Raw genomic sequence first — 17,433 nt, forward strand, 5'->3', positions numbered from 1 at the left:
ATTGCTAGAGGAGACCAACTCTGACATGAAGCAATACTCTGGGGAAATAATAGAGGACGCTACAGCTTCTACAGATTTGTCTAACTCACCAGATTTATATCAAAAATCCATCCAAGATTCACCTTGCAAAGACATACCTGTATGGCAGTATTAGAAAACATTATCCACTAGTATAAATGAGATGAATACAACATGGCATTAACACATTGCCACTACAATAGCTCATGTTTCATGAAGAATATTTTTGGTTTTTCTTTTGGGCTGTACTGTAAAATACATCTAGTAGCACCGAGGAGCCAAAACAAGACACACACTTCAATTGGGGCACAATGGAAGTGATCCGACTTTTTTCCTCACCGCAGTGATTATCAAGTTAAATGTAAAAAAAAAAGAAGAAAAAAAATTAAATGTCCAGTTTGTCTCTGCATGCCGTTTTTAAATGTCTTTCCATAACAGAACGGTCACCAGCCTGATAATGTTAGGTCATGAGACACTTTGAAAGAAATCAATGCTGCATTCACAGCAAGTGTGTTTGGAGCAGTTTATTTGACTCTGCAGCTTTAACTCATTTAGTTCAGTTCATTTGGAGAGAGCCAGCCACATATTTAATAAACTGCATCATAGCTGCCTGAAATGTCTCTTTCAAGTGAGGTTGTGGTTTATCAGTCACCATAGATACAAGCCTCTCATAGTTTAATTCTCACGACATCACTTGGCATTGGTACTACATATCTGCCGTTGTGATAATCTGTGTTTGAGATGCTCAATAAATTTGCTCCATTTCCACAATTCCACTAGCTTCGCCTCCAATTTATGTCTCAAAAATGTTTTAAACAGACATTGCTGTGGTTCTCAAACAGATGTGCATTGCTTATGTTATGTTGCTATATTTGGGCACAACATGACCACCTCAGCCTCATTGTTTGCAGCTGGTGTCACCTCTGCTTTCACATTTCCTCTGGCTCTCACTGACAAGCAGACAAGTTTGAAAAAAATTGTAAAATTGTCATACATCTGAATCGACGTCCCATCAGTCATAGGGACCCCAAATGTTTCAAAGTGATTGAAGTGCGACCCACATTTTCAGGTCTACGTGAGGTGCCTGCTACAGTAAAAGTGCCACTCTGAGCCACCTACAAGCCCAAAATGCACAGTTTCAGGGGTAAAAGTAGATAGATCTTTAAATGTGATAGCCAGCTGTTTCTTGCGTGCTCTTTGTTGGTAGCTAAGTACTTCTAACAGCAGAATATAATGGTAAATTCTCAACAGCAAGTCCTCCCACATTTCACAGCTCAGAGTGAGACATCCAAACAATATATTCTATATCCTCAGCCAGCACCATGTTTACAGTTATCTGTCCTCTCTCTTCACATCTATCTTCAATCTTCTCTGAGGAATGCACCAACTCTGACCTTTTGAGGCTCTCTCTGTGTGCATTTACAGTCCGCTGCAGGGTCTGTCCTTCAGCATGTTGGTTTATACAGCCTACAGAGAATTCTGCTATCAAAGGGCGTGAGAGTGCTGCTTGCTGGCTAGGTCACAACAAGAACACTCCATTCAACAGCTGCATGTTAGAAAAAAAAACCCAGCTATTTCCTCTTTAATGCTGTTTCACCTCGTCTTATTTCCATCCTACAGAGAAAACCCAAACCTGGACTGATATTAGTTTGGGTCTGTTTCTCTCATTTGTATCCCTAAGCAACATGGACCTAATCTGGGCAAAACTATGGAGTTGCCATCTTGAAAATGGAAAGGTAGCTTTGGATAAAGATTGACAAGAAACTCTGTCATTGCAACAGTCGGGATTCAAATGGAAAACACACTGAAGTGTGAGTTTAATGCATGTACTCAGATGACCAGATGAATGGGATTTCACTCATAGGACAATACAATGAGTACTGTTTTTCAGACTACATCAAAACTGTCCTAATGCGGTAAATGGCACCGTTTGTGAGATTTACCACGATTTGTTTCATACACAGTGTCATCTAAATTCTGCAACAGCTCGATTTAAACCATGCACTGTGTGGTTTTGGTGATTATCTGGTCAATTAACATCTAAGAGTATGGCTTAAAACTGGGTTCAAATTGGTTTAAAAGCGTTAAATATATATCCACTGTTTCAGAAGCTTTTTCGATGACTCAGAGCTGGAACCTAACGGCACACATTTACTCACGGAATGTACCAAGTGTAATTTTGAGGAACTTGTCCTTAACTTGAGTATTTCTATTTTATGTTACTTTATACTTGTACTCCCACTTCATTTTAAAGGGAAATATTTTTTTACTTTTACTTGACTACACTTATGTGACAACAGCAAAATTCTGCTTACACATTGATGCATCAGTATTAATCTATTCAGTACGATAATACATAGCTCTCAGGGCCATTTTTCTGCAGAACAAGTACCTTTACTTTTGATACTTTTAAGTACAATTTTCTGATAATCCTTCTGTACTTTTAAGTACGTATGATTTTGAATGAAATACTTCTACTTGTAATGGAGTACTTTTACTTTGCTGCATTGGTACTTTTGCTCAAATAAAAAGATAGGAGAGCTTCTTCCACAACTGCAACGGCTACAGGTCATGAACTAGGAGCAGCTTCACACTGAAATATAGTGGCTATAATGCTCTTGAAGCATGTTATTTGCATCCTGGCATCTAGACATCTTTTGACCTGCACACATCACGTCACTGAATCGATCCATCATTTCACCATCCTCACCTGTCCTCTTTGTTGATCTGATCGCCGAAGCCAACAGTGTCAACAATCGTCAGTTTGAGGTGGACGTTGCTTTCTTGCAGGTCGTATGTTCGCGGCCGCAGATACACGCCATTCTGATAATGGCTCGCCTCTTCGTTCTCAAACATGGTGTTGAAGAGCGTGTTCATTAACGTCGACTTGCCGATACCAGTCTCCCCTGTGAGTGGTGGCAAGTAGAGAGAGATGAGACAGAGAGAGAGTCAGTCATCAGCTTTCAGACCTGACTTTTTATTTCAGCAACACAGTTGTGCATTTCTGTTATGCCAGGAAAAACAACAGATCGTCACTACTGTACTGTTGTAGTTAAACATGTTCGGAGGGAAAATAATCACAGCATGCCATTTCTGTGAGTTGCTAATTGTAAACAGTATTTAACATTCTGTCACACTCCCACCCATTGCTCACACACTGTCATTTTGTACTCACCTACACAGAGAATGTTAAAACAAAATCCCTGTGTGACCGATTTACTGACCAGTTGGTCAGGGAGGCTGTCAAATCCAACATGTCCGCCCAAACTCAGGTTACGCTTCTCTTCATTCTGAGGGACACAAACAAAACAAATCTTTAAAAGTCTGGTCGCATGTGAGGAAAACACATGGGGAACACATTAGTCAGAGGTAGGAAGAGCTGGAGCTGAAGCATTCACATCCCTATGCAAATAAAAGACCCTGCATACATTCTGCAGATGTAAAACTCATCGCCTAACATTATGAGATAGGTAATCAGGGCCTGCAGAGAAAATATACACTTTATAAGAAGCAGCCAGACAAATTAACTCATTCAGAGATTCATTACAGAGTGCAGAGAGTGCGGAAAATGAGAACATCCTCGGTTGGGAATAAATGTCACTTATAAAGTTGCAGGATGTAAGTATAACAGTTCTTTGGAATAATTACAACAACATTTCAGAGATACTCCTTTCTATTACTTCAGCACTGATCACCACAGCCACAGAGTACAAGCAATGTTAATACGTGTTATAAAACCGTAATTTAGCCCCTGTATCATCATGTTTTCCCATACAATCAAATTGAGTGCAACAAGATGCACCACTCAAACCTGTCCTCAAAACTAAGAATGATCTCCATTCACCACCGCTGCTGACCACGCACAACCACTCCATAATAAATCTGCATTTAGGAGAGAGCATCGTGGAACTAAAAGCACAAAGATTACTGATGTACAACCAACCAAAGACAGACAGACAAAACTATTGGGTTGTAAGCGTTTTCACCTTTGATCTCCCTTATCTAACCCATCAGAGGGAGAGTCGGTCCGTGACAAGAGACAGTGTGTAAGAGCTGTGGAGGAACAGACAGACAGCACCTTGAGATGAATGGGGCCACCCGAGCTCGTCTGGCTCAGCCACGAAGGATTGCATATTTGAAGGCTGATGTCACAGAACACAGGCAGCCTGAGAGCAGAGCACAGCTCAGCTGAACCAACCCAAATGTACTGAACTGAGAGGTGGAGGCAGGCTCTGCATACACAGTAGACGAGTTAGAAACCCCACCGAACTGCACAGTAAAGGATGAGGAGTGTGTGTGTGTGTGTGTGTGTGTGTGTGTGTGTGTGTGTCTTAATGTGTCAGGCAACACCACTGAAGTAATCTGACGTGAGCTGAGCTAAGCAATAATGAGCTTAAGCGCGCTGTGAGTTTATTACATTACATTAACACACGTTAACATGTGTTTTTGTTTGTGAAACATACAGCCAAGCCAAGGGAATGTGTTTTATGGCAAGTCAGGTAGCAGCATAGCCACAGTCAAACGCTTGAAATTCTTTATGGAAGGTTGCACTTCCCATTTTTTTTTTTTTCTTCCCACTTGTTCCTTTTGAGACTGAATGTACTTATTGTGAGTTGCTTTGAATAGAAGCATTTGCCAAAATCCTGTATTGCTTGTGGTACTCAGTAACAGGTTTACAGGGATGAGGAAGAGGAAGTGACCATTTTTTTGTTTATTACTCACTGTAAACGCAGAGCTTGTCAAACAACATTAATGCTTGTGGAGATATTCAGATAGATTGCTGGAGGGGGGAGGGTGGGACCTCTGGTCGCAGGCCTGGAAGGAAACCGGTGCAATGACTCTCTGGATTTGTGAGTTGTGTTTAAAATAGGACAAGTTGACGATTATAAGCTTTTATTTATTCCAGGGAAGGATAAAAAAAAAGGCCTGCATGGCATGCTCATTTTCCATCAACCCCGTTTTGTTTACAGTTTCACATTTGGTAGCTGCCTTACTGCACAAAGTTGGTGATTACTTAGGCATCTTGTTCAAGGACCACTTTGACAACATTTTCTGTGCGAACGATTTTTTTTCCCTCACACCACATTGGAAATTTACACTTCAGGTCACACAGGCTTGCTTCGGGAAACTCACTTTGCTTATTCAATGCATATCTGAACCTTAAGAGAAGCATCTGCTCGGCACTTCCGTCACTCTGGATTGGACGTCATCGTAGTGTACCAGGTTGCAAGTGACATTAAAGCGCCCATATTATGCTCATTTTCAGGTTCATAACTGTATTTTAAGGTTGTACCAGAATAGGTTTACATGGTTTAATTTTCAAAAAACACCATATTTTTGTTGTACTGCACAGCTCTCTCTCACTGCTGCAGATCCTCTTTTCACCTGGTTTCTGTTTTAGCTACAGAGTGAGACCTCTTTTCATCTTCTTCTTCTGTACTATCTTTGATTGCACTCGCACATGCTCAGTAGCTCAGATGTAGAGCATGTCAGCTAGCTAACTCTAGAGACAGTAAAAGAAAGCCTGTTTCTCCAACTTTGGTCAGTTACAAGGCAGGATTAGCTGGGAGACTTCTAAATGAGGGCGCACATGTAAGTAGTTCTTTTGTAGATTATGGTGAACTTGTGTGTGTTGTAGCAATGCTTTGCTATTGAGAACGACGTAGCATGCTAGCGTTAGCATTAGCGTTAGCATGCTAATGCTAACGGTTAGCATGCTAACAAGCTAACGGTTGTGGTTAGCCAGCTCATTTCGGACTGTGACGTCACAGTTCGAGCCGATTTTGAACAGCTCACTGGGAGACTGAAGGCAGGACACATTCAGAAACCGTATCTCACTCAGAACAGCATGGATGGATTTTTTTCAAAGTTTGTATGTGTGTGGAAGCACCAGAGAAACAAAAGAACACCCCAAATCCCAGAAAAAGTGATTTTTTCATAATATGGGCACTTTAAGCTATTTTATTGACTAGTCTCTTTAACAAGTGAGTTTTTTTTTCCTCAGGCTTTTCCGCCTTTATTTTGACAGGACAGCTATGTGAGAAAGGGGAGAGATAGGGGGAAGACATGCAGGAAACTGCCCCAGGCCAGACCCGAACCCTGGACCTCTGCGTCGAGGCACAAACCTCTCAGCACATGTGCGCCCGCTCTACCCACTGATCCAACCCGGCCACTTTATCAAGTGAGTTTAAGTTGGGCTTTTATTGTGAAAGGTAAAACATGAAAGCTGCACTGCCATTGACAATGTGGAAGTAAATAAAGGTTGTCTTGGTTTACACTGCTTCAGACTAGAGAGCCTCTGTGCTTCTATTTTATTATCTGCATAAGTATAGGCACAATTTATAACCCTTGGCTAAAATGCAAAAACACTTTGAAATCCGATTTGAGCAGCCAGAGCGCCCAGACTGACACGCATCAGTAGGAATCGCATTTCAAACCACCTCCAAATGTGGTTTGGATTTGATTTGCAAAAGTCGCACGCCATGTGTTTTTTGCTATTCAGACTTTCTAAAATCAATCTGGATATAGTCTATATCCCCAACGTTCCACTTCCGCGAAATCCCTCTTTTCAGCCAACTATCCGCTACCTTCCGCTTTCTTTATGTTGGAATTTTAAACTCCGGTGAATTTATGAGGACTATGGTTAACTGCTCCTCAGATCTCTGCAGGGTAAATCCAGACAGCTAGCTGGTCTACATATTAGTCTATGTGTGGGGCAACACTGGATTTGGGCTGGCAGTCTGAACAAGGCATCTGTCCACCCACTCAAGCTATAGTTCAGAGAAGAACAGCAAAGTATGACAGGAATGAAAGCTTCTGGTTAACTGTCTCAGAGTGAGGAAACAACACAGTCAGTTCTCAAGCCACCGTATCACCAGGCCAACAGGAAATGGCAGAGAAGGGCCCCAGGTGCTTCAAAGTGAAATGAGGCATAAACCAGTTCACTAGTTCAAAATGTTTGTAGCTGAGTGATGGAGAAAAAATAAATGTCTGTCAGCAATAGGCCTTTTCTTTACAGTCTTCTTGCTCTCAGGGTCCTGGTATTGTGCATGCTCACTGTCACGGCTTACTAGGACACTTAAAGTGTTCATTTTATTGTCATTTTCATGTTCATAATTGTATATAGAGGTTATATCAGAATAGGTTTACATGGTTTAATTTAAAAAAAAACACCATATTTTTGTTGTACTGCACACAACTTCTCAAACTCAACAGCGATAAAACAGAATTCCTCCTCATAGGCTCCAACTCCACACTCAGCAAAATCAATAACCCCACTCTCACCATCGACAGCACCGTTGTCTCCCCATCTCCCCAGGCTTGTAACCTTGGTGTGATCTTTGATTCCACCTTCTCCCTTGAGCCCCACATCAGTCATGTCATTAAAACCTCCTTCTTTCACCTCCGCAACATCGCCAAGATCAGAACCTCTCTCAGACCCCCCGCTGCTGAAAGACTCATTCACGGCTTCATCTCCTCTAGACTGGACTACTGCAACTCACTTCTCCTCGGCATCAGCTCTACCCACGTCAACCAACTCCAACTGGTCCAGAACGCAGCCGTCTGACTCATCACCCGCACCAAATCCTGGCACCACATCACTCCAGTCCTAAAACAACTCCACTGGCTTCCCATCTCCCACCGGATCACCTACAAAATCCTTGTCCTCACCTACAAAGCCCTCCATTATCTGGCCCCCTCATACCTCACTGACCTCCTCTCCACCTACCAACCCTCACGGTCCCTCAGATCCACCTCAGCCGGTCTCCTCTCCATCCACAAGTCCAACCTCTGCAGTTTTGGGGACAGAGCCTTCTCCAGGGCAGCGCCAAGGCTCTGGAACTCCCTCCCCCAAGAGATCTGCACCTCTGGGTCCCTCACCATCTTCCAGGCCCGCCTCAAGACCCATCTCTTTACCTCTGCCTATCCGTAGCCCCACGCCCCCCTCCCTTTTAATCTGTGCCTGAATCTTGTTTTGCCTTGTTTCTGTTTTCTACCTTTCCCTGTAAAGCGACTTTGAGTCCTTGAAAAGCACTATATAAATTCAATTTGCTGCAGCTCCTCTTTTCACCCTGTGTGTTGAGCTCTCTGTTTTAGTTACAGAGTTAGACATCACACTTCTGTCCCATCTTTGTTGGGAGTCGTACATGCGCAGTAGCTAGGTAAGGACTACTATCCAGTCAGAAGCAGAGTATGAGGGCGTGCCATGCTAGTAGCTAGGCGAGCATTATAACGTGTGTTAACGTGTGTGACGCACTTTCGTCCCAGAAGTAAAGGCTGGACGACAACAGAGCTGTTTGGAGCAGTTTGTGAACAGTGTTTTCTGTTGTAGATGGTAAGTCCCTTTGAGCTGGACTTTGGGATTTTTCACTTTGTAAACCTATAACATGCACAAAAAAGATATAGAACACAATAAAGGAAAGGGAAAAGCCAAAAAGCATAATATGAGCACTTTAAATGAATAGAACAGAGCCATCGTTTACATTATTAGTAACACTTGTGCTTTTGTTACTATGACAAGTCAAAATGTCTGCAGTAAAAAAAAAAAAAAGGCCTGCAATGTTAAATCAAGCAGTGCCATATGCAGGTATACAGAGCAAACACTATGAACTAATGTAAAAAACAGTTCTTTTTTAAAGCGTAACACTGGGTGCCAACCGTCTAGACCAAAACCCTAATATTGCCATGGATCCAAGGAGTTACACTATGGGCTACAACATGATCCCATTTTTTTTTTAGCCTGGATTTGTTTACATTTTGGCAAATTAGCACCATAAAAAGTATGCAGAATGTGTTATTAGCAATTCCTGTTTGCAATTTACCCATGGATATACAGAACTATTTCTGGATTCCTTTGATACTGAAGAAAACTAAAAAAAAGTGATGATTAATGTCTGGCAAGCTCTGAAGTTATAAGCAGCATCTTCCTTCTATGAAAGCCAATTCATGGATGTTTATTCACATTGGACAAAGATAATTATATTTCTGTAGTATAAGTATATGTAAGTCACAGTGAATCTAGAAATATACGTACCCAGGTATACAGTCTCCCACACCTCATGGTTTGAAAACCTCTGAACTCAACTAATTTTTGCAGCACTAATCTAGTCCAGTGACACTTTGACATCGACTTTCCGAAAGGTTAAATAAATGTGCTACACAGATCCAACCTGACACAAACTAAGGGTAAAACCAAGATCTAATTAACGCACCCATCACTCCTTAACAGTCCTAATATGACCTGAAATTCTCCTATGATTTATTCTCTCCCACTGCAGACCCATCTTCAGCTTCTCGATCGTGTTCTGTCCTCCATTCCCAGCTGACTTGTGTCTGACTTGTGTTTGCAGCTTGCTACTGCCTCAGTGAGCCTCTACCCGACAGCCAGCAGCAACCTGACAGACACACACTGCTGCAGCTGATGCGTGTGTAGGGGGATACACACTAAGGGAAGGCCTCTGAAGGCTTCAAATATTTACAATAACTTGATGTGCACTTTGTGTAGAACTGGTTTCCCTTAAATGTCTTGTTTTCACATTAAATTTTAAGGAGGCAGTCAGATCAACTGCTAGCAGATAGTATTCTATATTTTCACAATGGTATTGTTTTCTTTCGTTCACTTCACTGGGCATTTTCCGCTTCCTATATCTATAATTTATATTGAATATTTTAAGACACAGTCTGTACTGACACAGGATTCTGAAGAATCACAACTAAAGAACCACTCTGTTAATCAATTAATCATTGAAGTGATTTATCACGCACAAAAGCCACCATTTGCTGGTTCCAGCTTTTCAAATGCAGGATTTTGCTCCTTTTCCTATGATTGTAAATCAATATTTTAAAAATTGCATTTTTGTCAAAGTAAAAATAAATAAATAAAACATTATTGAAAAAAACAACTGATAATCAATAATGAAAATAATTGTTTGCTGCAGCCCTACTTGAGATAGATTGATAGATAGATATACATACATATAGTATTATATTATTCACTGAATAGACAGATATATTTTGTTTTTCTCAGTTGACTTTTTTAACATTTGAACTTGACACACAATCTAATAATGGACACTAATGGCAATGACTTGCCTTCGTAGCCTAGACTTAACTTGACAATAGAATCTGCACTTAAACTGAGACCTGTAGAAGACTAAGCTTAGCTAACATGGTCTGGGATGGGGTCCAAAATGTGAAAACCTTCCTTATGAAAACATCACATGAAACTGAAAAATGACTTGTATGACAAATACTCTGTTGGATTTTGAAGGATGAGACATCTCATTAGCCTGCTGTGGTAGTTTGACAAATTGGGGGAAGTAAGCCATACTCACTGCAAGCCACATGAGCTAAATATCGTGTTGAAGGCGGATATAGGTTTGGTGGCTTCTGTTGACACACTAATTCAACTTAGCATCTGTGAGGGAAGGAGACTAGGGGTGCAAGATATATCGACTCAATATTGTTATCGCAATATATCGAAAGTGTTGCAATAAGTACGCAATATTTTGTTTATTTTGTGGAGCGCTGCGTCCGGTCTGTTGGCTGTGTGGCTTAGTTGTTTTCGATTTAGAGGCCGCTTGAAACGCTATAATGATCATGTTTCATTGGCCAGTTACCGTGCCACTTGCACGTTAGTGCACATCAGCGCACGGGTCCACTACGTGACAAACTCTATGGAGCGTACCACGTGTCCACTACGTGACAAACCCTATGGAGCGTACCACGTGTCCACTACGTGACAAACCCTATGGAGCGTACCACGTGTCCAGTACGTGACAAACCCTATGGAGCGTACCACGTGTCCACTACGTGACAAACCCTATGGAGCGTACCACGTGTCCAGTACGTGACAAACCCTATGGAGCGTACCACGTGTCCAGTACGTGACAAACCCTATGGAGCGTACCACGTGTCCAGTACGTGACAAACCCTATGGAGCGTACCACGTGTCCAGTACGTGACAAACCCTATGGAGCGTACCACGTGTCCAGTACGTGACAAACCCTATGGAGCCGCATAACGTGTCCAGTACGCGGACAAACCCTATGGAGCGCATACCTCGTGGCCAGTACGGCGACAAACCCTATGGAGCGTACACGCGGTTCACTACGTGACAAACCCTATGGAGCCGCATTCACGGGTCCACTACGTGACAAACCCTATGGAGCCGCTACGCGGTCCAGTACGTGACAAACCCTATGGAGCGCATTGCGGCTCACTACGTGACAAACCCTATGGAGCGTACCCGCTGTCCACTACGTGACAAACCCTATGGAGCTGCATTCACGGTCCACTACGTGACAAACCCTATGGAGCGTACCACGTGTCCACTACGTGACAAACCCTATGGAGCGTACCACGGGTCCACTACGTGACAAACCCTATGGAGCGTACCACGTGTCCAGTACGTGACAAACCCTATGGAGCGTACCACGTGTGTGCATATCTCGACAGAGTGACAGTCTAAGTGAAGAAATAGATAGAGACAACAAAATGGAACGAATCAGAAAAGAGAAAGAAAAGTTGTGTCCTGTTCTCAGTAAAACATGTCCTGTTCTGTAGACATGGTCCTTATTTATACAGGTTATACTGTCCAACCAGTAAAACATGTCCTGTTCTGTAGACATGGTCCTCATTTATATATGTTATACTGTCCAACCAGTAAAACATGTCCTGTTCTGTAGACATGGTCCTTATTTATATATGTTATACTGTCCAACCAGTAAAACATGTCCTGTTCTGTAGACATGGTCCTCATTTATATATGTTATACTGTCCAACCAGTAAAACATGTCCTGTTCTGTAGACATGGTCCTCATTTATATATGTTATACTGTCCAACCAGTAAAACATGTCCTGTTCTGTAGACATGGTCCTCATTTATATATGTTATACTGTCCAACCAGTAAAACATGTCCTGTTCTGTAGACATGGTCCTCATTTATATATGTTATACTGTCCAACCAGTAAAACATGTCCTGTTCTGTAGACATGGTCCTCATTTATATATGTTATACTGTCCAACCAGTAAAACATGTCCTGTTCTGTAGACATGGTCCTCATTTATATATGTTATACTGTCCAACCAGTAAAACATGTCCTGTTCTGTAGACATGGTCCTTATATGTTATACTGTCCAACCAGTAAAACATGTCCTGTTCTGTAGACATGGTCCATATTTATTTATTCACGTTGTACCCGTCCAATATGACTGTCAGTTGAACTAAACCTTGTGTTGTAAGAAAACTTGTTTAATTTGTTATGAATATATTTTGATGCATTTTCCCGTAACTTTTGTCATTTTGCATACGTTTAAAAATATCAAAATTAATACCGATATAGCAATATTCATAATCGATATCGCAATATCACATTTTGTCAATATCGTGCAACCCTAAAAGGAGACCACACAATACCTCAGTGACAAACACACACACACACACACACACACACACACACATTTAGTACTCATTAGCTCAGGTGTGTGGTGGCCGGAGCCTGTCCACTGACGGTCATGTAGATTTAGGAAAGTGCCTGATGCCCTCGGTTTGTGGTCATGCTGTGTGTGGACCGGTACATCATACTTCTGAGATCTGAAAGGTTTGTTTTTTTTGTATTATAAATTGCAGCACAAAAGATTTTACATCCCATCCAATGTCATCGAACAATTAATATAATTGGATAAGATGTTTTTGCAATATTGACAGGCAGCTCTAACCACACCAACAGATTTTGTGTACTGCAATAGCCGTTCTCCTGCTGCTACTTGTGTTGGCGGTGACGTGGTTACGGTAAAAATGTTGATGGCTGAGATTTGGATGACATGTGTGTTCCATCAGGAATTCACAAGCACAGAGATAAAAACAAGTTTTCATCGGTTTATAATCTTACAATCAAATGTCCTCGCTCTCTATCTCTCTGGTCCCACACTCGCGCACAATAATTGCACGGCCACATTACTGCTCAGCCTCATCACTCATCTATGCCCAACAGGACAAACAAAAATAAAAAATGAGTGAGACAGATGGGAGAGGAGACAGGAACCATTTTACAAGACAGATGTACAGCTCACTCATCTTTTTAGGGCTTTTCAAAAAATACACTGTTTTCTTACTATCACTGACCCTAGGACGAAAAAATGTATCCTAATAAAATAATTTTTATAGTTCTGTCATTTATGTTATTAGCAACAAGACAAAATACATATCTATATTATATATATTATTTATGGATCAGAGGTAAAACTTGTGGTGAGCTTTTCTCTCTCAAATGCATGTAAAAAGCTTTCACAAGTGCTATATTCAAGTATTCAAGATCTAGACTAATTATGCATGTTCTTGAACGCTGTTAAATGATAGCTAGTAACTGAAATCGGACATGTACAGCTCAGGAAATTAAATGTATTATTTTGTGCCTTTTTTGGATGCAGTAAATCCTCCTTTCATTTTGTTTTGATATGACCGATTAATCAGAGAGAAAAATAAGACATTTCTTGCACTGTCACACATACGTGTAGTTTGGACTTGAAAAAACAGCAAGCTACTGCATTTTTCTTATTTACTGTTTTGCGTCGCTGTCCGCCCTGCTGGAGAGCTGTCTCAGTCAAGTCGGCATTCACATGCCTCGTGCAAGTTGCATTATTCAGAATCGGAAAAAAATGTGACTCCATGCTGCCTTTTTACTATAAAAACACATCCATATCCCATGTGAAGCAAATAAACATTAGAATTAGGGACCTTTGAGCTATAAAGCCTTTCACTAACACATAGGACTGCTGATGGATTCACTGGGTGCTGCGAGCTTTAAACTTGTGAGCCTACAGTTTAACTTCCCGGCCATCCTGTCAACAGCTGTTCAATGTGGACTACATTTTATGGTGAACTTGCCTTGCTTTGTGCAAACAGAAAGAACGCTGATGGTATTTCAACATCAAAACAAACATTACCGCCTCAAAATCTTCATTCAGCTTTATTCAGCTCATTATTTGGAAAGCTACTGTAATCTTAGAGCGTCACAAATTGGGCTCCCAACAGGTCTTTGAGAAATTCTGACCCATTATATAGACGTGTAGACTTATTCAGTGAATGGAGCTCGGCTGTCGTGATTCATCGACAACATAGGATATGACAAGCTTGCCTCTAGGCAGTTCTGGTTGTATGTTCTATATAGAGCTAATATTACTGCTGACGCACAACAGTCAGTGTACTCAACATGCAATCTGTTGTGAGCCACATACAGCTGAACAACATGGAAAAGGCAATGGCTAAGGTTTGAAGGAAGTGTGGTTTAAGTCCTAGAATGTGTTTAAAATGAAAACATTTGAATTCACTAAATAAATCTGTAAGAACTAGAGCCCATATAGAGATAATGTATTCACAAGTTAACATCACCCTCTGCACAAACAAGCAAAGCTGCCGTTTTAAAGTGCAAGCGACTTACCCCATAATTCCTCACTACTTGTCTCTAGCCTTTAAGCACTTTATGAAGCTAATTTCATTTTATGCATGCAAGCATGTCACGGGGGGGGGGGGGAGACAATTCTCATTAGGGTCAGTAAGCAATGTACATGCTAAATATGTTGTAGGGCATTTCATTACATAACCATTTAAATGAACAGCATCCCTTTTCTATATGCTACACACACACACAATGCAATCAATGAGTGAAAACAATAGATGGGTAGTTGGCTCTATTGGTCGCCTCATGTGGCCCTGGCCCAGAAAGTTATCCCAAAGCTACGATGTCTGTTGGATGGGATTGCCGTGGGCCAATAATGCAACCAACCACACATCCATAACTGCACATAATTAACAGCGCAGCCTTTACGCTTACTGCCAGGCGAGCCCTCAGTTTGTTTAATATGATCTCACTTAGTTTAGAAAGTTAGACAGGAAGTCGGACAGTCAGGCAACCGTGCTACTGCTAACACTGTTAACACTGTTGTTCCACTGCCCCGTTTCACTGCAATATCAGCATTTTTCTCATTCATCAATGCTCTAATTTTGTATTCCAAAAGAGACATTTTAGAAATCGCAAGTCTGCAGTATCTTCCGCAACCATGCACCCCGTCTTGGACACCTTCCTAATAAAAGAAATGCCAAGTGTGCTATATCCTATGCTCCTTCTTTTTTGATCCTTGCCTTTCTTCGCAGGTTCCACCAACAAGTGTTAGGAGTGGCCCGGATTGTGTTCTTAATCTCTTTATCCCTGAAACTCAGTGCTGCTTACTGTCCAATTCACCACCGCAAGGATCTCTTCAAGCCTCTGCCAAAAAGTTAATCACCTTCTTTAAATCCCATCCTGTGTACACACACTATAATATTGGTTTTCCAAATGCTTTGTTGGGTGACTCTGTACATTTTTGACATGCTTGAGAACTGACTATCCTACCGTATGTTAGTGTTCTTTTCTCCCTTTAGCCTGAATTGCATCACCATGATACTGTACCTACAGGGACACACCTGACTGGCAACAGGGCTTGTCACAATGAAAACAATGCAGGATACATTCCACTATCATCTGATAGTATGCCCAACCGAATACTATAGAGAAACACAGGCCATCAGCAACGTAGCCAGAGCTTGTTTAGCATCTGGCTGGTAAAAGTGACACGGCCTTTGGTGTAAACATCACATAGAAGTCAAGAAAGTTAACCACAAGTTTAATTTTGCACCCCTGAACCGGAAGTTAAAATTAAACCAGGTCATTGTCAACACACTGTTACCTAGGACTGACACTCCTCACACACTGTAGTAACTGCTATCTAGCGTTGTGGAATGTATCTGAAAGCACTCAAACAAGTATGACATAATGCACACCAACACTGATGGATTGATAGTTAAAGTAATTATTGTACAATAAAAGAAAGACCAACCCTGTCACAACACCCTGTAAGAGAAAACCAGGGAGAAAGAAAATACATCAAATATAGTTTCTTCAGAAAAAGAGCATGATTGTCTTGATATAATATAATATGTACATCATCCGACAACTCAATATAGATGCATTATGTAGAAACAGTTAGTCTTCTGTTTACAGAGGAGCCAAGTGAGCAGAGTATCAGTAATACAAACTTGAATAAAAAAAAAACAATGTTTCATGCAAGTTTACACACTAGCCACTGTGTTTGTTGTATTCAAAAACAATCATATGATATATTACCTTTCCTAGCTAAATGTTTTGCGTTTACAACCATTCCTAATAACGTCAACAGCAAACAGTGTACTGGTGCCATTCGCTAACTTACACCCAAATGTGCAGCAACGCACGTAACGTTAAATGGACAGAAACGCAAATACGAAAATAAACGTTACACGACACGACATTAAAATAGTCAACGAATAGTAGAGTCATTTTAATTTGTCTTAACGTTAACTTAAAGAAACCCCAGTCACCATCACAAAAATCACTTCCACCATCTCGGCTGAGCCCACATTACAGTATTCAAAAGCGGGGGAGGCTTAGCTTTACAGCCGCTAACACACATACACTTTTGCTAATCACAACAAGTATTCCGTGGCTGCACTTGCAATGTGTTCGGTTTCAACGGGCAGAAAAAAACAAGAAACCCCGTGGGTTTTACTTACCGAAAATACGTCAACGTCCATGGCAGCCATGGTGCGGAATGTATGGTGTGCTGGGCAGACTACTGAGCAGAGGCGAAAGGGAGCAGCCCTCGTCTCTCCGTACTAGCCTGCTAAACTACTGAGAGGCTGCCTGAGCCGAGCTGACACAGAGATAGGATAGGAAGAGAGGCACAAGGCGGAGAAGGAGCTGGTAACTAGGCAGGGAGGCGACAAGAGGACTCACTGCTACTTCACTTCTGTTTCGCCCATTCAGGCTAAATCGTTTCTTTTCTTCGTTTCGGCTTTGGATGGGAGTCGATACGATTGTAAAAGAGCTAGCCTGATATATCTTTGTTATGTAGCACGGGATAGTAGAAAAAATAAGTCTGTAAACAGAGCTAACAGCGGTTTGGAATGTACTCATGTTTTGCGCATGCGTATGAATGCGGATATAAACATTTAATAAATACTCACTTTTTTTCAAATTAGCTTCTATTTACATTCATTTTAAAGAGTGCTTGCCAAATAAATGTTGATATGTATTTTTTTTTTAAATATGAAGCAGTTTTATGTTGCCTCAGAGCGTTCCGGGTAGTGTAAAGGTCAACGTTTATTCCTATGTTAAAGTAGGAAGTGAACTGTCTTGACGTTAGGGTTACATCTTTGGGCGGGACAGATACGTTCCAATATGGCCACTTCTCGGGAACTCCCATTCAGTCAGGAATGTCATGCTGCACACATGCAAGCCAGGACAGGAGCGAGTAGCACCGCAGAGTGACAGGGGAAGAGCGGTGGAGATAATATAACAGCTAAACTTTACATAAGTGTGGCCAACTATGTGTGCCGT

The 17,433-nt window shown here is 41.5% G+C and overlaps 1 protein-coding gene across 2 annotated transcripts in view; it reads right to left on the minus strand.

Annotated features, from left to right (window-relative positions):
• The window catches only part of sept8a (septin 8a), a 42,597-nt gene extending 25,764 nt beyond the window's left edge, over nucleotides 1-16,833 (minus strand). The window contains exons 1-3 of one of the 2 annotated variants that reach the window (XM_039777660.1): nucleotides 16,608-16,833; nucleotides 3,194-3,308; nucleotides 2,729-2,924 (exon numbers count right to left, since the gene is read on the minus strand). In XM_039777660.1, coding sequence (XP_039633594.1) covers nucleotides 2,729-2,924; nucleotides 3,194-3,308; nucleotides 16,608-16,637 — 341 coding nt within the window. In that variant the 5' untranslated portion in view covers nucleotides 16,638-16,833. The remainder of the gene's footprint in view (nucleotides 1-2,728; nucleotides 2,925-3,193; nucleotides 3,309-16,607) is intronic. The other variant, XM_039777661.1, reaches the window with a different exon arrangement.
• Nucleotides 16,834-17,433: the final 600 nt, after the last annotated feature.

This window comes from Perca fluviatilis, chromosome 16 (assembly GCF_010015445.1).
Source record: "Perca fluviatilis chromosome 16, GENO_Pfluv_1.0, whole genome shotgun sequence".
Classification (NCBI taxonomy): domain Eukaryota; kingdom Metazoa; phylum Chordata; class Actinopteri; order Perciformes; family Percidae; genus Perca; species Perca fluviatilis.